A 24,045-nucleotide genomic window follows, 5' to 3' on the forward strand; every position below is an offset into this window, starting at 1 on the left:
AGAGTCATATGTCATATGGGTGGAGGGCAAGAGAGAAAAAAGCTGAGGTGAACGGAGAGGGGAAAGCTCTATGAATGGAGATGGAAATGTAGCGACACATCAACCAAGTAGAGCGTGAGATTGAAGTGGAACTTTAATCAACCAAGGAACCTAACACAGCCTTGCCTCTAGCCAGGAAGGTCAGAAGTATTCAATAGGCAATTGTCTCACCTTTATATAGTGAGTGGCCACAAGTGACACCCTGTGGCCAAGTGATGAAATGGCAGGTATCCATATTATCACAGGAAGGTGAGGTGGCGGCTACAAAAAAGGAGAGGGCTAGGGAGGGGACTAATGGAAACTGGAGAAGACAATGTCGTCTGCTTAGAGAGTACGCAGAGGGAATATTAAGTGTTGTTCCTCCAATTTGCGAGTAGCCTTGGACTGGCAGAGCACTAAGCCATGGACGGGCACGTCAGTGCGGGATTGAAATGGTCGGCCACTGGGAGGTGCCCGTCATTCCAAGGTGCTCGTTGAAACGGATCTCCCAGTCTGTGCTCAGTATCTCCAACGTAGGGGAGGCCACATCTCGAGCACCGGATGCAGAAGCTGCCCCACTGCTGGCTCACAAGTGAAAGTAGCAAAGTAAACTGCTCTGTGGAAACAAAAACCGCTTGAAGAACATGAGAAACGTAAGCAGGAGACCACTTAGCCCCTCTTTCCTGCCACCCCAATCAGTATGATTATGGTTGATCTGTGCTAACCTCTTCAGATTCTGTTATCTTGGAGGATCTTTCCTGGAGTTTGGTATATCGGAAATTTCTACAGAGATGTGGTAGAAAGTGTGCTGACCGGCTGTATCAAGGCCTTGTATGGGGATGCCAATACCCCTGAGCGTAAAGCCCTGCAAAAGGTAGTGGACACAGCCCAGGACATCACGGGCAAAACCTTCCCCACCGTCAAGAACTCTACAGGGTTCGCTGCCATCAGAGAGCAACAGCAATCCTCAAGGATCCACACCCCCCCCCCCCCCCCCCAGCAAACGCTCTGTTCTCACTGCTGCCTTCAGGAAAGAGGTCTAGGGGCCACAGGACTCGCACCCACCAGGTTCAGGAACAGCTGCTCCCCCTCCTCCGTCAGACTCCTCAACGACAAACTCAATCAGGGACTTGTTTAAGGACTCCTACTATTAATTTTTCTCTCTCTATTGCACAGTCAGGTTGTTTACATTTCTTTATTTGTTTATATGTGTACATTGTGAACAGTTTTTTTTGCACTACCAATTAGTGGTAATTCTGCCTCACCCGCATGAAAAAGAATCTCAGGGTTGTATGTGATGTCATGGATGTATCTGACAAGAAATCGGAAATCTACTCAATCTGATTATCTGAGATTACCAGAAGGAAGCAGCTTTGAATATGTGATTACAGAAACAATGATAATTAAAAGATTTATAACGTACATGTTCATCAAGCTGCAAGAGAAGGAAAATGATGAAATAAGCTATAAACCCAAACAAAAGTGGGAAAGAGATTTAAACATAAAGATAAAAAATGAAAAATGGGAAAAGTTATGTTCTAGAACTATGAAGAATATAATAAACACAAGGTTACGTATGATACAATATAATTGGTTACACAAGTTATATATCACACCCCAAAAGTTAAATAAATGGGATCAACAGTATCAGACAGATGTTTTCGCTGTAAGAAGGAAACAGGAACAACAGTACATGCAATTTGGGCTTGTGAGAAAGTGGAAAAGTTTTGGGAAGATCTAAATCAGGTATTAAATAAAATCACAAAAAGCGACATCCCAAAAAATCCAGAGATCTTTCTTCTAAGTAATATAATAAGTAAAGAATTAGGCCTCAAACTGGATGAAGCGCAAAAAAGATTTATTATGATCGCCTGAGCTATAACAAAAAAATGTATAATGTCAACTTGGAAATCAGAAGAGAGCCTGAGAGTACAGCAATGGTACATAGAAATGAATAAATGTATTCCATTGGAAAAAATAACATATAGTTTAAGAAATAACATCAAAGTATTCAAACAAATTTGGGAACTGTACATAGAACACAACAGAGAGGGCTTGCCTCGGACCCCCACCCCCTAAAATGACAGGAGAAGATGACGAAATGAACTGACCCAGTGTGTAAAAGTAGATGACACAATTTTCTTGTTTATTTTCATTGTGTGATGACATTGTTTAAGGTTTTACTGTATTGTATATGTTGAACGTTTAATGGGTTTGGAGGGGGGTGGGAAGGAGGGAGGGAAGGGAGGGGGAAAAAAGGGGAGAAAATGACACTGTGTATATCCAAGAGGGAAATGTTTGTGTGTATTTTGATTGATATGGTTCACAGTGTGAAAAATTTAAAAATTTTAAGAAAAATATCTGAAGATCTGGTCTCCGCCATCATCGGGGGCAGAGAATTCCAAAGATTCACTACCCTCTGAGTGAAGAGATTTAAACAGATTCATGTGACACCTTAAAATCTGGAGAATATCAATGTTAACAAAACTCCTGGATCACATTATTGTCAGTTAGCTTTTTGTTAATTACGTGTTCAGCTGGAGATTGTGGTGATACGACCACCAGCCGACTGCAGGGGGCGATCTCTGTACCTGCAGGAAGACCACCTAAGGGCTGACTCCACCTGGCCGGCTGTCAATCAGCCGACCCCTCCTGAGCCAGTCACACAGGGAGCTATCAAGGCATGAACTGGTGTTCAGACTTTTATCTGAATAAAGCCTGTTGTACAGTCTTTTGAGTTTTGTGCTTGCTCGCTGCTACCTCAGCGTGCCACAGAAATTCAATGGCATTATCTCCTTCTGGATGAGAGTTTAATGTTGGTGGATCTTCTAAGCACCTTCCCCAGATGGGCAAGCCAGAAATGGCTGAGCAGCCCGTGACTTTTGACACTGTAGTATATAGTAACAATTTCTCGACAAAAAGCAGCCCTGATGAAGGTGCTGGTACAGATTCGGGAGAGCAGAGGCACAGCGCTGCTCCAAAGGGTTCAACCGCCTGGTCCCAATGCTGATGGCTCTGTACAGGCTTCAAACGAGCTGCTAAAGGAGCTGACAGAGTTTTATTTTAACACCCGCAAGCCGCAGAGTCTGTGCCCAAGATGGCGACGCCTGTCCTTGGCAGTGGCCACAAGGGGTTGCAGACTCTGGGGGAGCAGGGGACCAGCGCAGGGCACCAGAAACCAGGAGCACCCCCCCCCCCCACTACAATTGAGAGGGGGTCCTCGTACAGCATAACCTGAAAGTTAACTACCAGGTTGGATCGGCAGTAAAGAAAGCAAATGCTATGCTGGCATCTGTTTCAAGGGGAATAGTGTACAAGGGTAAGGAGGTGTTGACGAGGCTCAATGGGGCACTGGTGAGACCTCATTTGGAGTAACTGTGTTTTTGGGCCGCTTATCTTAGAAGGGATGTAATCATTTTGGAAAGAGTATGGAGAAGATTTACCAGGATGGATCCTGGAATGCAAGGGCCTAACATATGAGGAACATTTAAAAGCTCTTGGACTATATTCTTTGGAATATAGAAGAATGAGAGGTGATCTCATAGAAACATATTGAATGCTGCACGAGGACCCCCTCTCAACTGTAGGGGAGGTGGTGCTCCAGGTTTCTGGTGCCCTGCGCTGGTCCCCTGCTGAAAGGATTGGACAAAGTGGTTGTGAATAGGATGTTTCCCCTGTTGGGTGTTTCCTGGACAAGAGAGGGCACAGTCTTAGAATTAAAAAGTGCCAATTTATAACAGAGATGAGGAACAATTTCTTTAGCTAGAGGGTTGTGGATTTGTGGGATTCGTTGCCACATCCAGCTGTGGAGACCCGGTCACTGGGGGAATTTAAAGGGGAAATTGTTAGGGATCTAATTAGTTAGCATATCAAGTGACATGGGGAAAAGGCTAGAAATTGGAACTAGATGTGAGAACAATTTAGCTCAGGGTGGAGCTGTGGGCTATTTCTGTTCCTTTACCTTGTGATCTAGATGAAGCAGTATATTTATGCGTACAGATGCGCGCGTTACATTCTTTTATTTTACAAGCGGGGTAACCCACTGCAGGTTATCGTCTAAGCACACTCTACCAGATCTTTTTTCACATGTTGAAGTTATTTGAGTCTCAACTGGTACTGCATTAAAATCTATTTTTAATTGCTTGAATTTTCAACAAAAAAAAGCTGGTTAAAAACCATACACTATCTGAAATAACAAGCAAAATAATGACATAATTTATTCATCTTTTTCATTGTCATCCAATTGTTATAGGCTGATCACATTATCTGCACAAGTATCATTTCATTTTTTGTGACTTTTATTGGGCATATTATGAAAGTGTTGAACAGGCCTCTACTTCCTCAGGAGTTTGTGGAGGAGCTAGTGGAGTTGTTCAAGTGAACCGGTACGGACTTGAAGGGCCAACATGGCCTGTTTCCGTGCTGTAAATGGTTATATGGATCGACTAATACTACATGCGAACAGTATATATGTGTGCATCCGATATAAATGAAAATACAGTACTTCAAAACATCAGTACTGCACAAGAGAAAGGCTGACATCTCCAGTGACCTCCAGCATATCAATTTGGTTCAGGGGCTGGATCCTGTGGTTATAGTTGAACAGATGCCTTCCATTCACCGTGACTTTGTAGCAGTTGGGCTGCACCAAGATCTGCATCTGTCAAGAAAGGATTCCAGGTAAGTCACAAAGACCTTTGCACAGTTTGCTTTGAGCATCAAAACAGCAAATCAAGCAACATTTTCTGCATTTCTATAGATAGCAAAATGCAATAAATGATCGTTTATTTAGACATAACAGGCCCTTGCGGCCCACGAGCCCGTGCCACCCAAACACCCCAATTAACCTTCAATCCCCATTCAGTTTTGAAAGTGGGAGGAAACCGGGGCACCCAGAGGAAACCTACGTAGACACGGGGAAGGACGTACAAACATGTCACTGGCGCTGTAACAGCATTGCGCTCTCCGCGCCATCCCACAACAAATGATCTGTTCATGTTTTTATTCATTTTCGTGATCTGTACTTTCTTGCCAAAGTCAACCTTTAACAGTCAACCCTACATGGCCCTGAGAAAGTTGGGGGGTGGGGGAGTGGGGGGTGCTGAGCCACCTTACTGAACTGTTGAGTTCATCTGATGTTCCAGAATTTGGATCCAGCCTGGTGAAGGATAGCGTGATGCGCACCTTGTACTGTGCACTAATAAACTTCTAATTGAACCTTGATGGGAAGCTGCCGGTGATGGTGTTTCCATTCACCCGCTGCCCCGTGCCGTGCGATTTAGAAGATGCTGTCGGAGCAGTGTGGGGAAGTGGATCGTCTTCCCTGTCACCATTGGGCACGACAGTGTCAGAAATGTAAATTTAGATGTAGGCCTAGATTTAGACGTACAGCGCGGTAAGAGGCCCTTTCAGCCCATGAGCCCGTGCCGCCCAATTACAAGTTTTGAACGGCGTGAGGAAACCAGAGCACCCGGACGAAAACCCACGCAGAAGAACGTACAAACTCCTTACAGACAGCACTGGATTCGAACCCCAGTCACTGGCGCTGCAACAGCATTTGCGCTAACCGTGCTGGCCTGTAACTACTCAAGAGTTAACTGTAAGCATTACCACATTCAATGCATTTTCTTTATTCTGAGAGTACACTGCATACATCAGAGGAGGTAAGTGTCATTCCTCACTTTTCTCTCTCTCACGGACAACAGGGAAATAATGTCATTTGATTTCTGGTAAAAACACGCTGCTGGAGGAACTCAGCTGGTCAAACAGCGGACTTTATATAGCAAAGCTAAAGATACATAACCAAAGCTTCAGGCTTGAGCCCTTCATCAAGGCGTGCAGGCACCCGAAGAAAACAGTAGGGGGGGGCGGGGAGAATGGGGAGAAACATTTTATGTTCCGTCTGGGCACTCTCCAACCAGATAACATTTACAGTGATTTCTCCGGTTTCTCTCCATTCTCCCCCTTTTTTCCCATCCCTCTGTCCTCCAGCTCCCCAACCCCTTCCCTCACAGAGCCATCCCCCCTCCCCCCTGTTTGCTGGTGGGCCCTCCCTCCCTTATCCACCTATTACCTCCTGTCTGTGAGACTGTACTCCTCCCCCTACGCACCCCCTCCACCATTTTATTTGGGTGCCTGCCTATATTTTGTTCACACCTTGTTGGAAGGGCTCAACCCTGAAATGTTGGTTATATAGCTTTATCTTTGCTACATAACGTACACTGTTCGACCTGCTGAGTTTCTCCAACATTGTCTTTTTACTTCAATCACAGCAGCTGCAGACTTTCGTGTTTTACATTTGATTTCTGGTGCTTGTTGTTACTAAAATGCCGTGGGGAGATTTGAACCCCCTACCGCTTGTTTTGTTACTCAACCTTTTCCTTTCCATTCACATCCCACTTTAAGTAACCCTTAGGCCATCGGTGCTCTGTGATGAGAAAGGGATTGCTTTAGGTTGGATGTGAGTGGGAAGGTTGGGAATCACTGCTCTAGACCCAATTGTTACTGAAATATTTTGCTTGAGAAAAATGGTCATTGGCCCATTTCCTTTGGAGTTCTGAAACCCTGCACATAACGAGTCCATGAGGGACGATTAAAAACAGTGGCTTTCAAATCTTTTTATTTCTACTCACATCCCACCTTAAGCAATCCCTTACTAATCACAGAGCACCGATGGTCTAGGGATGACTTAAAGTGGAAAAAGATTGAGGACCACTGGACTATCCCAAAAAAACCCCAATTTTTCATATCGATAGCAATTACTGTGAGGAAAAGGTTGCTCTACTCTGGATAACCTTTCTCCCCTCAGCTAGAAATAGACAACTGCATTAAAGGCAACATCAGTCAGCACGAGGTCAGATGCCTGGTCCACAGCAGAATCACAGGTTCAGAGCCACCCCAGGCAGGTCACGAACCTCAAATGTCTGTCCAGGCACAAATGGGAGGAAGGGCAGGTTTCGCTCTTCTTGTCCCCAGCCTTGGTTGATCTTGCTGTTCCTCACCACTGCATTTTCGTCAAATCTTGGATTGATGTGGAGGGCAATGTTATCAGAATAACCTGTTTTCAGATTGATGGCAAACCTGAAAAAGAAAACAGAACCGGTCGATGATTTGGTTCAAGGACATTGGTAATCACCTTTTTATGTCTCCATCTTGTAACTCCACCTGCGATCAGTGGCTGTCATCTGACGTGAAGTCTAATTTCAAAACGGGGCTGGTCATCGCCGCGATGTTAGGGCCACCCCATTTAAATCCAGGCGGGATTCATGTTTCACTCTTCGTCACAACTTACCTATTAGGCTTGGCTTTCACAGTCCCAATGACCTTTATCAGCTGATTTGGCCGGATATTTCCCACATAGGCCTGGTACGGGACATTCTGAGGAGAGAGATGGTATATTCATCAGCAGGAGATCAACAGTGAAGATGGTTCTTAGGGCTGGAAGAGGCAATAGCAATGTAGAAAGGCAGGGCTTGGAGAACGTTTAACCCATTGGACTCTGGGTCCCAATTTTCAGGGACTGCATATACTCCATGTCCCCAGTTTTCTGGAACTGACTTTGTACCCAACCACCAGCTGGTTCGTACTGGCATCCGTACTGTAGTTTACTCTTGGATCCAGGTTAAAAGTAGCCAGACTCCAAGGGGTTAATCACTAGTTGTAATATTTCATAGTTGGGGTATTACCAGAAAAAAGCCAACATTAGCCAGTGACTCCACAGAGCCCAGTCAATACAGTGAGTGTATTGGTCCATGCCTCCTTCCTTGACCCGAACCTGCTCATCGAATGGGACAACACTTCTCACAGGCTGACACGGTAGGCGCAGAGGTTAGCGCAACCCTGTCACAGTGCCAGCAATTGGGAATCCCGCACTGTCTGTACATTCTCCCCTTGACTGCGTAGGTTTCCCCAGAGGCTCTGGTTTCCTCCCACCATTCAAAATTTTTTTAAAAATTTAAATTAAAAAATGAAATTTAACTTTTAAAAAAATGGAACACTCCATCTCTCAGCCTGGGCATAGAAGAGGTGCGTGTTCATGTAAAATATAGTCTTGAGGCAGTTAGCATCACTGCCTTGCAGGGCCAGGTTGAATCCAGACCTCCAGTGCTGTTTGATTAGAGTTTTCACATTCTTCCCACGCCTGAGTGGGATTCTCCCTCAAGGTGCTCCAGTTTCCCACCAAATCTCGAATACGTGCTGATTGATATGTCAGCCCTGAGTGTTGGTTAATAGTGAAGAGCAAAGAGAAGTTAATGGGCATGTGTGAGACAGAATAAGGAGAGGGGGGATGGGAGCAATAGGATTGGTCTCCTGGAAGCAAGCATGGACCACATGGGCTGATTGGCCTTTGTTTCATGGTAGGAAAGTAAGCAATGAATGGGCTCTTGCCCATTACTTGTAAAAAGATCGGGCATCAGACACTATTTATTGTCATGTAATAAAACAGAAATGTATTATTACATATGATGACCTTTAGTCAGCCATAAGGGAGACAAAGATTCGCCATTAGCGTTTTTACTGCCCGGTGTCCCTTTCAGTCAGAGAAAGAGAAGCAAAAGAGAGTCTCTTTGAGTCATCGAGTGCCTGTGGATTCCCTCCAGTGCTCCTGCAGCAGTTCAACTCGAAAATCGGCAACCCGACCTCCAGCTCCAAACCACTGACATGATGAGAAGCCTTCAGCACCCTTTGTGAGCATTTTTTGCCCTCAGCAGCCTCTCGAACCCAAGGCTGCGTGCTTAGCCCACCGCTCTTTTCATGATACACCCATGACTCTACAATGCCAGCTACAAATTTGCCAATGACTCCGCAGTTTTCGGCTGAATCACAAACGGCAATGAGGAGGCGTACAGGAGGGAGAGAAATCAGCTCGTTGAGTGGTGTCACACCAACAACCCTGCGCTCAACATCGGCAAAATCAAGGAGATGATTGAGGACTCCAGGAGGGAGTCAGGGGAGTCATCGAGGGCTCAGTAGTGGAGAGGGTCAAGAACTTCAAATTCCTGGGTGTCAACATCTCTGAGGATCTGTCCTGGAGCCTCCATGTTGATGTAATCACGAAGAAGGCCCGCCAGCAGCTACTTTGTGAGGTGTTCAAGGAGATTCGGTAGGTCAAAAACTTCTACAGGTGGACCATGGAGAGCATGCTGGCAGTTGCATCACTGTCCGGTACAGAGGTGCCAACAGTCAACACAGGAACAAACTTCAGAGGGTAGTTAACTCAGCCTGCAACATCAGGCTCCAGACTTCACTCCATCGAGGACATCTACAAGAGGTGGTGTCTTTAAATAGCAGCCTCTATCCTCAACGGCCCCCACCACCAAGGCTATGCCCTCTTCATTCCGCTACCATAGAAACATAGAAGATAGGAGCAGGAGTAGGTCATTCGACCCTTCGAGCCTGCTCCGCCATTCAACGAGATCATGGCTGATCTTAAAGTTCAGTACCCCGTCCCCGCCTTCTCTCCGTAACCTTTAATACCCTTATACTGAAGAAATAGATCTAATTCCCTCTTAAATAGATTTAATGAACCTGCCTCTACTGCCCCCTGTGGCAATGAATTCCACAGATTCACCACCCTCTGGGTCAAGAAATTCCTCCTCATCTCGGTCCTAAATGGTTTGCCTATTATCCTCAAACCATGGCCCCGGGTTCTGGATTTTCCCATCCTTGGAAACATCCCATCTGCATCCATTCTGTCTAGTCCTGCCAGAATTTTATAGGTCTCCATGAGATCCCCTCTCAATCTTCTAAACTCCAGCGAGTACAATCCTAATTTGCGCAATCTTTCCTCAGAAGTCATTCCTGCCATTCCAGGTATCAGCCTGGTGAATCGCCTCTGCACTCCCTCCATTGCAAGAACATCCTTCCTTAGATCAGGTGACCAAAACTGCACACAGGTGGGGTCTCACCAAGGCCCTGTACAGCTGCAGGAAGGTATCCTTGTTCCTATACTCAAACCCTCTTGATATGAAGGCCAACATACCATTTGCCTTTTTAACCGCCTGCTGTACCTGCATTGGGGAAAAAAGTACAGGAGCTTGAAGACAACCGCCCAGCGGCACAAGGACGGCTTCTTCCCCTCCGCCATCAGATTCCTGAATAATCAATGAACCAAAGACACGGCCTGACTTTTTGGGCACTATTATTTTTATATAGTGATGTCATAAGATGGTTATAAAATGAATGTTTGCCCTGTGATGGGTGCCTTAAAGCACCAAATTTTGTGAGTCCTAATTCTGAAGCTCAGTTCCGATACCTGGTTCTCGTGATCCTGGTGGACTCCTTTGACCTCAAGTCGCCAGAAGCCCACAACCTGCATGGGCTTTTCACCCACTAGTCACCAACAGCCTGTGTGTGGCCGTCAGTCACAGAGCCCCTCACTGGTCCAGCCTCTGGTTCATCTCTGCTTCTCCTTCTCAACAGTGTTGGGAGAAGAGGAGGGGGGGGGGAGGGCAGTGTTCTTCCCGTTGCTAGTGCTCTGCCCCCATCCACTGCTCCCTGAAAGTCTGCAACTCCTCGAGGCCACTGCTTAACACAGGTGCCATCATCTTGGCCCACACCCCGCAGTCACAGGATTTTAAAGAGAATACCTTTGACTCCTTTAACAGGCCGTTTCCAGTCTGTACAGTGCCTTTGGCAATGGGACTGGGTGGTTGGACCCCGCGGTGGGGGGGGGGGGGGGGGAGGGGGTTGCTGTATCTGCGCTACTCGCTCTGACTGGGTCCACAGCAGCGAAGGCAGGCGCTGCTGCCATCACAGTAGTTCTGGCAGTGACGTCATTATCTTTAGGCCCATCATTTGATCTTTTCCATTTATTTCTATTGTATCAACGGCAACACAGGATGCAGAAGGTAGCAAAGGTTTTGCTTCCTGAACACTTTTGGGTGTATTTTAGGGATTTTGGGCCACTGATCATGAAAATCACCTCAAAACTTTTCCGATCGTGTTCCAGTTTTTTAGATATAACCCATTTTTGTGAATCATTCAGCTAATTGACAATGTGCTTTAAGCCTACAAACCATGAAGTGCAAAATTCCTTTCCTGCATTCGCACTTTGGCTCCCTGCTCGTCTTTACGAACACAGTAAAAGGCTTTATCAGGACATTGTGACCGTGGAAAAGCGGTATCAAGGCAACTGGAATCTATCAATGCCGGCCAACTATTGCTGGACACTGACACAAGAGGCATCAGATGTTGAGTACAGACGAAAATCAGCGGCAAAACATTTTTAGATCAGTTGAACTAACGCCGTGTGTCAGCGTGATTATGTGATTAAACATGGTAAATTCAATTAAAGTTAATGTTTCTCCTACGTGATACAGCAAATTTGAAATTATCTTTATGTTTAGCTTGAAGTTGACTATCTTAATTCGCCAGTTTTTTTAGGAAGCCAAACTTGAAAAAAAATGGTTGTCCAGTGCTATGGGAGTGAGTGAGATAACATTCGAACTCCTGAGTGACTCAGAGATCCAACACATGGCAGTGGCACGCCCTGGACAGCAGGGCAGCCACTGCCTCACAGTTCCAGAGGTTGCATGTTCGATCCTGACCTTGGGCGCTGCACATTCTCCATGTCTGTGGGTGCTCTGGATTCCTCCCACATCCCAAAAGATCTTGAGGATCGATTGCCCCACTTTAAATTTCCCCTGGCATGCGGGCGAATGGTAGAATGCAGGTAGATCCTGCATCACGACCTGGTACCCCTGAGCATAAAGCCCTGCAAAAGGTAGTGGACACAGAGCAGCACGTCACAGGCAAAACTCTCCCCACCATCGAGAACATCTACAGGGAACGTCAGAGAGCAGCAGGACCCACACCACCCACCACACGCTCTGTTCTCGCTGCTACCATCAGGAGAGAGGTGTAGGGGGCCACAGGACTCGCACCCACCAGGTTCAGGAACAGCTACTCCCCCTCCACCATCAGACTCTTCAACGACAAACTCAATCAGGGACTCGTTTAAGGACTCTTGACTTGTGCACTTTATTGATTTTTTTTCTCCCTCTCTGTATTGCACAGTCAGTCTGTTACATTCTTTTTTAGGTTTATATATGTATGTTTTTTTGCACTACCAATAAATAGTAATTCTGCCAGGCCACAGGTGAAAGAATCTCAGGGTTGTATGTGATGCCATGTACAGATAGACCCTGACTTACGACGTCCCCAATTGCGATATTTCAAAGAATCGAGCACTTTCGGTTTCAGGTTATAATGTTTCCCCGCACTTGCGATACAGGGCACAGCTTTTTTTTCCAGTTTAATTTGTGTAATAATGAAGGTTTTCAGTGTTTAAATTAAATTTAAATTTTATATGAAAAGCAGTAGAGGGCGCTGTTGTTTCAACTTACAATGCGGGTCCCAGAGCAGAGCCCTATCGTAAGTAGGGATCTATCTGTATCTACTCTGACAATAAATCTGAAATGGCCACTTTGTTGACAAGGTTCTGGAAACTGTGTAGGCAGACTGATAAATGAGACAGAGGAAATGGAGAGAAAGAGAGTAGGAGGGAGGGAAGGTGGGCAACGAGGGTACAGGTTAAGAGGACACACTGAAACGCTGGAGGAACTCAGCCGGTCTTTTCAGCATCTGCAGTTGACAAAGATATTTTGCAAATGTTCCAGGCCAAAGCCCCTTCAAGAATTAAGCCAGAAGCAGGAAATCTCAGAATACAGTCTGTGCCAGCTGGGGGAGGAATCCAGATCAACAAAAGGGGCTGTAAATTGGACATGATAAGGGAGGAGGTAAGCATTTAATGAACGTAGGAGAAGTCGATGCTAATCCCGTCCGCTTGGAGGGGGCCCAGTCAGAAGACGAGGCGTTGTTCCTCCAATTTGCGGGTGGTCTCAGTCTGGCAGTGCATGAGACTGTGGGCAGACCTGTCAGCTAGAGAAGGGGATGGAGGATTGAAAATGGGTGGCCACTGAGAGATCCAATGAAACCATGGACAGACATCCAACCAGGGCACGCTCCACCCAGATGGCATTAATATCGACTTCTCTGGGCTTTCGTTAACATCCCCCCCTCCCATCCCCCTCCCCCCCCCCCCCCAGCACTGTCTCTCCATTCAGTCTCCTTTCACACAAACATGATAAATTCTTATCTCACCCCTTGTCATATCCTATTAACATCTTTTGTTGGTCTGGACTCCTCCCCCAGCCGGCACTGTCTGCATTCTGAGATTTCTTGCTTTTGCTTATTCCTTGAAGAAACCCAAAACGTAGGCAATCTATCTTTGTCTCCCATGGACGCTGAAATGTCCAGCTGAGTTCCTCCAGCATTTTGGTGCACTTTTTTTTTAACCACAGTTTCACTAAGAGAATAAGAACAATGGCAACACAAAATCCCAACAGATACTTACTGGATTATTCACAGTCACTTGGGTTGGAGCGCTCTGTAGAACAATAATATAAAATGTTAGTGCTTGCTTCATCAGTTATAGTTGGCACACCACGCGAACTTCTGAAACAAAGGCCACACTGTCTAGGTCCCATCACCAGGAAACACCGTGAGGCAGCAAGAGTTATGAATCTCCTTGAGAAATTACCCAACCCTAGCCATACCAAGCCACCCAACACCACAGAATAAGTGGAATGTTCCAGGACACTCATGTTGTCAATACTCCATGTTTCACTGCATCCAGTACCAACCTTTTTCCCAGAAGCAGACAATTTGTGTGAGAGATGAAGTGCCCACCGAGACCACAAATCCTGTCTTATGTCCTGCAGGTAAAAGGTTAGATGGACAGTGTTCGGGCAGGATTGACCTGCAGCTCCTCATCGAGGGGAATAGGAGAGGTCTCAGTGGAGCAGCAGGGAAGCCTTTGCCTTCAGAGATGGAGGTTCGATTCTGACTTCTGGTGCTGCCAGTATGGGTTTCCATGTTCTCCTGGATGCTTTGGTTTCCCACCATTTCCAAAGTACCTCCAGAATGGTGGCTTGACTAGCCACTCTAAATTGCCCCTTGTGTGCAGAAGAGTGGGGGTAGAATCGGAAAGAAAAGTGATGAGAATGCGGGGACAATAAAATGGGATGAGTGTAATATATTGGTTGATGGCCAACACAAACTTGATGGGCCTATGGTGATGTGACCACCAGCCAACTGCAGGGGGCAATCTCTGTACCTGCAGGAAGACCACCTAAGGGGCTAACTCCAGCTGGCCGGCTGTCAATCAGCCGACTTGAATATAAACCTGAGCCAGTCACACGGAGAGCCACCAAGGCTTGAACTGGTGTTCAGACTTTTACTGGAGTAAAGCCTATTGTGCAGTCTATTGAGTTTTGTGCTTGCTTCCTGCTACCTCAGTGCATTCACAGGGCCGAAGGTCCTGCCCCCATTCTGTATATCCTCATCCACAGGAGCAGGTAAGTGTAGCGGTTAGTGCAACGCTGATACAGTGCCAGTGACCTGGGTTTGAATCCGATACTGTCAACAGCACAAGGACAACTTCATCCCCATTGCCGTCAGATTCCTGAATAATCAATGAGCCAAAGACTCTGCCTTAACTTTTGCGCACTATTATTTTAATTTTTTTAATTTATAGTAATGTTGAAGATGGTTATAATATGATTGTTTGCTCCACGACGCTGCTGCAAAACATCGAATTTCATGACTTGCTCATGACAATAAATTCTGATTCTGAGTTTGTATATTCGCCTCGTGTCTGCGTGGGTTTCCTCCGGGTGCTCTGGTTTCCTCCCTTCATCGGGGTTGTAGATCAATTGGGGGGCATGGGCTTGTGGGCCAGAAGGGCTTGTTACTGAGCTGTATGTCTAAATTTAAAAAATTTTTTTAAAGATGTAAAAAATGCGATCATTCTCAATTTAAAATTAGAACCAAATCCCTTATTTGCTCTGTATGGAACTCATGGAGAAGTTGATGTTTTACTAACTCCAATTAAACATCGCATTTTATCCTTTACTTCATTGCTGGCCAGGTGTGCTATTTTGATTAAGTGAAAAGATAATACCCCACCTATTCATGCACAATGGGCCTAGGACGTAATGTCCTGTTTACATTTGGAAAAAAAATTAGATATGCAATTAATAATTCATACATTAGATTCCAAAGTTATGGGGCCCTTTTATGGACTATTTCCATAATCTCTAGGTCAGTGGTTCTCAACCTTTTTCTTTCCATTCACATCCCACTTTAAGTATTCCCTAGGCCATCGGTGCTCTGAGATTAGTAAGGAATTGCTTAAGGTGGGATGTGAGTGGGAAGGGAAGGTTGAGAATCTCTGCTCTAGACCCAATTGTTACTGAAATATTTTGCTTGATAAAAATGGTCATTAAGACAGAATTTTGGCACTGTGTTTCCCACTTCAGAATGAGTGACTTTGTTTCATGAACTATCAACTTTGTTTAGGGTCAGGGGTTTGAAATTTTAAATTTATTAAGTCCATTCTTTGTTCTTATGGCTGTGGTTTGGGAATTTATATGTGTGATTATTCTCAATCTTTCTTTTATCTGTAGACAATTCCATAATTGTACTGTTCAAACATTATTACTGAAAATCAATAACAATACTTTAAAAAGAAAGAATTTTAAAAATTCAGTCATTTCATCCCAGTACTCCGTAGTAGAAGTGGTGACCAAACTAGTTTGTCCGATCCAATCAGAGACAGGGGATGTTCCCAGAGCTCTTTTGTGGGCATGTATGCAGATTTGTTTGTGTATGTTGTTTGTTGGGGGGAGGGGGGTGGTTGCAGAGGGCCGACCTTGGCGCTTACTCTCAATTAGGGCGGTACAGCCCACGAAATCTAAATGTGAATGAATTCGAGCACTCCTGGCAGGCGGGGGAACGCTGGTCAGATTTCCCAGTTGGAATACCGGAAGAATGGGAAGCCCTATCAAAGGTTTTCTCCCATCTGAACCAGTTAAAACCTGATAAGGATATTTATGTTTAAATTTAGACATACATGCAGCACGGTAACAGGCCCTTTCAGCCGACGAGCCTATGCCGCCCGATCGACCTACGAGTCCCGGTACGTTTTAGAAGGGTGGGAGGGAACCGGAGTCCCCAGAGAAAACCCAGGCAGACACGGAGAGAACATACAAACTCCTTATAGACAACACAGGATTCAAACCCCTGTCCCGATCGCTGGCACCATCACAGCTTTGCACTAACTGCTACTTATTAAAGTGGAGAAAATCAAATGCACATTAGAGAGGGTCCACCGTAAAATTTTTCCACAAAATGGCAACCCTTTATGCGTATTTTTCTCCGAATTACGAGTGCTTATGGAGTAAAAGATTAACTGTGAGACAGTTGCACCAGTATAATCGGGAATATACCGATGATACTATCAGCAAAGGTGCCAAGGTAGTCAGGGGATGTGGGGGGGAGGGGGGGGGGAGGGGGGGGGGGGGAGTATGGGCCTGTATCTTATGTCAGGATTGGCCAACCTTTTTAAACCTTCAACCTCTTCATGGGATTCTTGATCCCTCATCGACCCCTAGGCATGGAATCCCGACACTGGGTGGGGGGGGCACTTCCAAACATCTTTCTTCTATGCTCAGTCCGTCCTCCCATTCGTTCTCAACTTATTCAAAGGCCAGAGCCAAATACATGGCGGCCACCAAGGTCTGTTCTTGCGAGAGGTCGTCCCCCACTGCCATAGGTGCCATTTTCTGTTGATCCGCCCCTGCTTTCTGCTGCAAAAGTTCAATTGACCCCTGTCCCCCCGGAATTTATCGATCCCTCGGATAGTCCCATCGACCCCCAGGAGTCAATATCGACCATTTTGGAGACCCCTGAGCGATGTGAACATTTGTGTATTGGTTTATCTGTTTAAAAGAAAATGAAAATAGGAGCACATCTGTGTAATGTCTACAAAGTTGTTTCTGATGCTCAATAAAATACATGTTGATTAAAAAAAACATTGATTTGTGCCCACTCTACCCCAATGCATTTCCTTTGGAACCTGTTAGAAAACCAACCAACACTTTAAATACACTGTCATTGCATCTGACAGCAAACACTACCCTGTATTTGGCATTCTATGTGTGCTTAAAGATAATTTTGTGATCTTTGTGTGTGTGTGAGAGAGAGACAAAGAGAGACAGACAGACAGAGACCGAGAGAGAGAGAGAGAGAGAGAGAGAGAGAGAAAGAGAGATTGAAGACAGAAGGTTGTGCTTTCTCACTGTGACTGCATGGCTGTCTGAGCCTGGTCTCCTCCCACATCTCTAATACATGTGGGTTGTAGGTTAATTTGTTCCAATGGAGGTGATTGGTTGAATGTGGGATTAATACTAACAGGTGTTTGGTGACTGGGACAGACTTGCTGAGCCGAAGGCCCTATTTATATTTTGCGTGACCTCATCAGATTCAGATTCAGATTCCGAATCCGATTAGAGTCAAGCAACGTGTTAGAAGACAAAAAAATAATGAATTAGTCAAGGGTAACAGAGATGGCTTGACGGTTAAACGATTGCCTTTTCCCTAGCAGAATTATATGGAATTGGGACACGAGAGGGTGTCAAGGGCGCTGACCGTGCCGGAGGTTCGGATCTGAAGGTCAGGATGCTGATGGCTTGGACCGGACCCTGTGAGCTGTGGTGACTCTGAGGGTGGGGCTCTCTTTTGCTTCTCTTTCTCTAACTGTAAGGCAATTTGTGCCGATGGCGAATCTGTCTGCCCACGGCATATTCCGGGTAATGCTGCATTGTCTTTATAACATGACAATAAGCTTGAATCTTGCTGTAGCTCTCTCAGGGATGGCATTTCTCACTCCTTGTCCAATGACCCCTGCCGTGAGCCGGCATTCAGGAATGTTCAGTGCGCACGATGCCTTCTGTAGTCGCACTGTTGACCAGCTGAGTTTCTCCAGCGTGGTGTTTTTTTTACTTCAACCACGTTGTCTGCAGGCTTCCGTGTTTTACTTCTGTCTACTGCAAAATCTCTTCAAGGGATGTCCCTCCTTTGCTCTCCGAAAAGAGTTCTGGGGGAATCTCTCTCCCTGCTCCCCAAGTGTAATCCCTGTTGCTCTTCAGCTCTACAACCCAGACTCAGTTCCACACCCAACCTCCTGCCTGTGGACCTGTGCTACTCACCCTGGCCACACCCCTCCTCCTTACCATTTTGTTCAAGTGGCCTGCCCACATCTTTCATACCTTTAAGGGATCAAGCCCGAAACATTGGCTGTATATCTTCATATTTGCCATATTAAAGTACACTGTTTGACCTACTGAGTTTCTCCAGTGTTGTGCTTTTACCTCCATCCAAATTGTTCATTTATTTTACATTTTTTTTAGACATACCACATGGCAACAGGCCATTTTGACCCACGAGTCCGTGCCGCCCAATTTACAACCACTCGACCTACAACCCCACAGTACTCTTCGAACGGTGGGAGGAAACCGGAGCAGCCACGCAGACACGGGGAGAACGTACAAACTCCTGACAGGCAACGCGGGATTCGAAGCCCCGTCCCCGATCGCTGGTGCTGTAACCACTACGCCAACCGTTTTAGGAAAAGCAAATTCTGGCAGTGAAATCCAACTCTAAAGTGCAAGTTTCGGGGCACAAGCGTCTATCCCTCCTCAGGACTGAGACCTCCCCCTCCCCAAACCAACCCGTGCTTCAGCTTTCTTCAGGAGTCGCTGGATAAAGATCAGCAATGGGAATAACTGATCAGATTCCTGTCTCCAACATCTACAAAGTTCTACGACCATAAGAAATAGGTTATTCGGCCCTTCGGGTCTGCCCCGGCTCATCCCCATCCACTCACCAACATGCAAACGTCAATTTACAGTGGCTAATTAAGCCTTGATTCAGTGTGTGCTTTGGGATGTGGGGGCAGGGAAACCTGCAAGGCCATAGGGAGAATGGGCGAAGTCGACACAGACATCAGCCAAGGTCAGGACTGGATCTGGAGCAGTGAGTCATCATCAGCCTTTTCCTCTTCCACCCATTTTCTGCAGTACAATATTGTTTATAACAATCTGATAATTACCATCCTTCCTTTACCGAGATCAGCATTGAAAAATTTTTGTTATGCAGTAGAATCCAATCAACCAGCAAACAAAAATAGATTAATAAATAAATTTTAGGTGAATAGGACTGGGCGGATAGACCCCGGAGGGGAGCACTGAGACTGCGTTGGATGCACGCAGGTTTTCCCCACTGAACTAGCGATGCCCCTCAATTCATGCCCCTTCTTTTCGCTGTCGCTGCTTGCGCAGAGGTGAGCTGGGTTGTCAGCGCGAGGGAGGTGCGCCGAGGGCCTGACCAGGACACCTGCATGGAGGTGAGCCAGGTTGTCAGCGCGAGGGAGGTGGTAGAGTGCCCCAAGGGCCTGACCAGGGCACATGCAATGGAGCCGGCGGGATGGGGATAAGATATGGAGGGGGTAATTGGCAGCAGTGTCGAAGCTTCGCTGTCAAGGTGCAGTTGTGCCTGTGCAGCTGTTTGAATAAAGTTTCATTAAAGTGTCCAGGGTGAAGAGCCGACTGATGCCGCTCGCCGCTGGGGTGACTCTCCCAAAGTGCCTCTCTAAACCCTGCCTGGTAAGAGTCCTTATTTGTGTTAGGTTTATTAGTAAGGCTTTATCCGTAAACTTGGGGGCGAGAGAGTGGTGGTTTAATTGCGATGGCGGCACGGTTAGTGTTGCGGATAGCACAACGCAATTCCAGTGCCAGCGACCGGGGATCGAACTTAAATTTTGTAAGTTACAGGAATTACCTGATTAAAGTGAATGTTACATAATTAAGGATTATGTTACAGATTTTTTTTTTTCAATTTACATTTTGTCTTTTAATCTGCACTTAATGCAGGTCTATCAGTTAGGCATTGGAAGAGCGAATCTCAGTCAACAAGTTCGCATATCTGGCATCCGCGATCCCTGTTGGTGCCAGATAATGGGGATTTTTACTGTATTGTAGCAACCTCGTGGATGTGGGGAACAGGAATCTGGCTTGTTTTGTCTCCTAGTTCAGTTTTCCCAGTGTGGAGTCGCGACCAACTCTTCTCAGGCAGAAAGTTTTGATTTAAAGAAAGTGATCAGCCAGTCCCTGAGAAACTGCATTGCATTGACCCCATTATTAGCAAGGAAAAGATTCGCTTTATTGCATCTACTCTGGCTCAGAAGTCCCAAAGTGGTTTACAGTCAATTAAGTACTTTCAAAGAGAAGGTGCTTTCGTCTAAGGTAGAAAATCATAGTTGGGTCTTTGTCCGTCAACATGATGACCCAATAAGTTAACCAGCTTTAGTGACGCTTGGTTTGATTTTTTTTTAAATTATGCTGTGATCTTTTGTGTCCATCTGACGGAGAAGAATAGAGCAACATCTCATCCTGATGTCAGCCCCTCCTCTCACAATCCATTGAAAAAGTGGGTGGCTCTCAATGGTGCAGCTGCTGTCTTGCAGCTCCAGCGACACTGGGTTCAATCTGGCTCTGTCTGCATGGAGTTTGCACGCTTTCCCTCTGACAGCCCTGAGTTTCTCCCTTGGGTGCTGTGGTTTTATCCCATGCTCCAAAGAGTTGTGGGCAGGCAAGTGTATTGGCCCCTGTATGTTGCCCCTCGCGTGGAGAGGCAAAGAACTGCTGCAGGGACTCAGCAGGCCAGACAACATCCATGGGCAAGAAATGGAAATTGATTAATGGGAGGTTGATATTGGCAAGGTCATGATGGGCTGAAGGGCCTGTTTCTGTGCTGTGCCACATTCAAGGCTTTACTTATGACAATGCAAAAGCCACAACTCTTTGAACTCCATATCCACGTTTTCTGGGACTACCGACAAGCACATAAACTCTGTGTCCTGGTTTTCCGGGACTGGTTTTACACCCAACCACGTACTGTATTTCAGTACTGTAATGGTTTACCCACAGACCCAGTCTGGAGTATATGCGATGAAAGGTTAAAAATAGTTGGAATCCAAAGGGTTAACACCCCAAGCTTCTCAGAACTCGACTGTTTCTCCACTCTCCAATTGCTTCTTCGGGTTGGAGAGAGTGCCCCATCCTCGGAAGCCAACGTGTCCCCACAATGGATCAACCTCTTTAGCCATAGGGTCGTGAGTCTGCGTAGCCTTTGCCACAGGCCACTGTGGAAGCAAGGTCATTGGGTGTATACATGGCAGAGATTCATTAGTCGGGGTATCAGGGTCATGGGGAGAAGGCAGGGACTGAGTGGGAGGATGAATTAGCTCGTGATCAGAATGGCAGAGAAGACTCGATGGGCCGACTTCTGCTCCTGTATCTTGTGATCTCCAGCTGAAACAGAGGTTCTGGGTTCAAGTTCATCTCCAGAGTTCAGAACAAAATAATCAGGGCTGACATTCCGGCACTAGGGAGTGCTGGACAAGGGTATCTCCTTTCGAAGGAACCACTATCTTGCTTGCTTCTTCAGCTGAACACAGAAGATCTCATGTAAAATAGAGAAGGCAAACTTGGGGGAGGGGGGGGGCATAAATATCCAGTGATAAGCATTAAAAATAATTTATCAAAACCAAATTAGGTGCTACATCCCCAACATTCTAACGGGCAACTGTAGCTGAAGGTTATTTCATTGACTGTGAAGTGGTTTGGAACATCTGTAATGTGTTTGCTTGAAGCAGCTTATAAACCCCATACCCTCCATCCCATTCAGTCCAACTCACCTTACAGCGGTTGCGTCTGTTTGTAAATGATTGGCTAGCACCTACATTGAAAACCTGCAGCGAGGAGGGAGAAAAGTCAAAACAATTTAAAGTCCGGGTGCCAGAAATTAGGACCACCTGAGAATCTGGACTTTTTCAAAAATTCTCAAACTTTTTGAATTCAGCAAGCTTTTGTGTGTATGCATTAGCGCCACAGATGAGGAAATGAACGAATACATTATATTTTGGTACTTTGTACTTTGTATGAAAAACGTTTTGGCGATAAGCTAGCAAAATTTACCTGTTCTCTTTATTCGTCCGTAAATATAAATTTTAAAAGGACTGCGCGAGAATCTGGAAATGAGAAATGGCTGTAGAAATGGAAGTGAACGACTTAAGAAGAAAATTGGAAGAAAATGATAGAAAAGTTAAAGAGACACAAGAGTTGTTAGCTCAGAAAATTGATATGTTGGAAAATTATAGTCGGCAGAACAGCATAAAATAGTGGGCCTGAAGGAGGGTGAAGAAGGAATTTACAAAAGGATGGATCCCGAAGGTTCTGGGAATGACAGAAATACAGGAAGGAATGGAAATAGAAAGGGCTCACGGAACACTAGCCCCGAAACCACATCCCACCTAAGTATTACTTCAGTGGAAGTAAAAAGTTTGAAATCCACTGATCTAACAGGTTAATCAGTTCACTCAATGTGCTGTTCACAAACCTAAATACAATCTTGTCAATTTTTTTTTTAAATGCACAAAACTTACGATATTTTTTGCAGGTTTGACTGGAGCACAGAAAGCAGGACTGGAACTGAATTGAAACTGCTCCTACAAGAAAACAAAATGAGGACATAGAAATCAACAGCACAGCCCAGGCCCTTCTAAATTTTACATTAAATTTTAATTAAAAAAAAAATTTAGACACACAGCAGGGTGACACGAGCCCGTTCTGCCCAATTTCACCCAATTAACCTACACTCCCTGTGGAGTGGAAACTGGAGCTCCCAGGAAAAACCCACGCAGACAATGGGGAGAACGTACAAACTTCTTACGGACAGCGCGGGATTCAGACCCTGCTCTTGACCGCTACCGCTGTAACAGCGTTGCGCCAACCGTGGCGCCCAAGCACAGTGTTGGGTCAACCTAATCTACTCTAACAATGGCATAGAATTCCCCAACTGCAGAACCCTCCTTCTGTCTCAGTTCCAGGTACCCATCTAATAGACTCTTTTAAGATCCTATTGTACGTGCCTGCACCGTCATTGCCAACAGCAAATTTCACCCACCCCCACTCTCCATGTGATACCCTTACATCCCCCTGTACATACTTCTAAGCACCTTAAAACTGTGCCCCCCCCCCCCCCCACATTAGCCACCAGTTCTGGGGAAAAAGGCCTCTGGACATCCACACAATCACCTTACACTTCTCCATCGGTCACCCCCTCATCCTCTGTCTTTTCCAAGGTGAAATAACCATGTTCACTCAACCCATCCTCACAAGGCGTGCTCTCCAATCGGGGCAGCATCCTTGTGTGTCCTCTCTCTGTAGCATCCACATCCTTGCAGTGAAGAGACCAGACTGAACACAGTATTCCAAGCAAGGTCTGAGGTAGAGGCAGCCAAGCCTTTTTGGTTGTGGGCCCAGATGCAGACAAATGTAAGGAGTCACGGCCCAAACAGTACCAAGCCTGGCAGTTTTCATCCACCAGCGGCTCCTTTGACAGGTGGCTTACATCCTGCACAGAGCCGAAGTATTGAAGTACAGAGCAGTGTTCAGTTCACGTACAGCTCTGGAGTAAAAACCATTTTAAAGTCTGTATGTCTGTGATTTAATGGACCTACTGGAGGGCAGCAGGTCAAACAGATGATGACTAGGGTAGTAAATACCCTCCACTGAGGCAGCAAGAGCTGAATAACTCTAAGTGGGCAGTGCGCAGCGAATAATCTGGGCCATATTGAATACCCTTTGAATGTCTCTCTTGTCTGCTGCCGAGCAGCGGGCAAATGATGTAGGAATGCAGTAGGCCAGCACACTCTTGATGGAGCAGCAATAGAAGGACACCAGCAGTTTGATTTTCCTGAGAATCCTCAGGACATGGGCTCGTTGCCGTGCCTTTTTAAGTACTGAATGACATTGGTAGTCAAGAAAAATGTAAACAGTGACCCTTTCCACACAGTCCTCATTGATGTATAATGGGTATGGAGCTGTACTGTTCCTCCTGAAATCTAAGTTCTTTTGTTTTTGAGGAGTTCAAGACGAGATTGTTCTCTGAACACCGCGCTGTCGGACAGAGTAAATGCAAGTCGGCTCTTTCAACTTAGATTAGGAGAGATAAATACAAAAAGACATGACTTTAGGGTGAAAGGGGAAATATTTAGGGAAAATATTAGGGGGAGCTTCTTCACTCAGAGAGTGGTGGGAGTGTGGAATGAGCTGCCATCTG

General features: G+C 45.9%; 2 protein-coding genes across 12 annotated transcripts in view; one reads left to right on the plus strand and one right to left on the minus strand.

Moving 5' to 3' along the window:
• bloc1s3 (biogenesis of lysosomal organelles complex-1, subunit 3) overlaps positions 1-24,045 on the plus strand; it is an 87,226-nt gene that overhangs the window by 36,773 nt on the left and 26,408 nt on the right. The window contains exons 3-5 of one of the 8 annotated variants that reach the window (XR_011348120.1): positions 17,468-17,588; positions 18,273-18,897; positions 19,450-19,725. The exons of 1 other annotated variant lie outside the window; for it this stretch is intronic. The gene's annotated coding sequence lies outside the window, so the exon portion shown is untranslated. Of the gene's footprint in view, positions 1-4,169; positions 4,699-17,467; positions 17,589-18,272; positions 22,811-24,045 lie in introns of those variants that run through there. 6 more of the 8 variants (XR_011348123.1, XR_011348119.1, XR_011348118.1 and 3 more) reach the window with 6 other exon arrangements.
• The window catches only part of LOC138748541 (galectin-9-like), a 39,382-nt gene continuing 17,196 nt past the window's right edge, over positions 1,860-24,045 (minus strand). For 2 of the 4 annotated variants that reach the window (XM_069908921.1, XM_069908920.1), the window contains 6 exons: positions 22,367-22,429; positions 21,620-21,673; positions 13,376-13,408; positions 7,310-7,395; positions 6,933-7,098; positions 1,860-4,678 (listed from right to left, as the gene is read on the minus strand). In XM_069908921.1, coding sequence (XP_069765022.1) covers positions 4,532-4,678; positions 6,933-7,098; positions 7,310-7,395; positions 13,376-13,408; positions 21,620-21,673; positions 22,367-22,429 — 549 coding nt within the window. In that variant the 3' untranslated portion in view covers positions 1,860-4,531. The remainder of the gene's footprint in view (positions 4,679-6,932; positions 7,099-7,309; positions 7,396-13,375; positions 13,409-21,619; positions 21,674-22,366; positions 22,430-24,045) is intronic. The other 2 variants (XM_069908923.1, XM_069908922.1) reach the window with 1 other exon arrangement.

This window comes from Narcine bancroftii, chromosome 13 (assembly GCF_036971445.1).
Source record: "Narcine bancroftii isolate sNarBan1 chromosome 13, sNarBan1.hap1, whole genome shotgun sequence".
NCBI lineage: Eukaryota > Metazoa > Chordata > Chondrichthyes > Torpediniformes > Narcinidae > Narcine > Narcine bancroftii.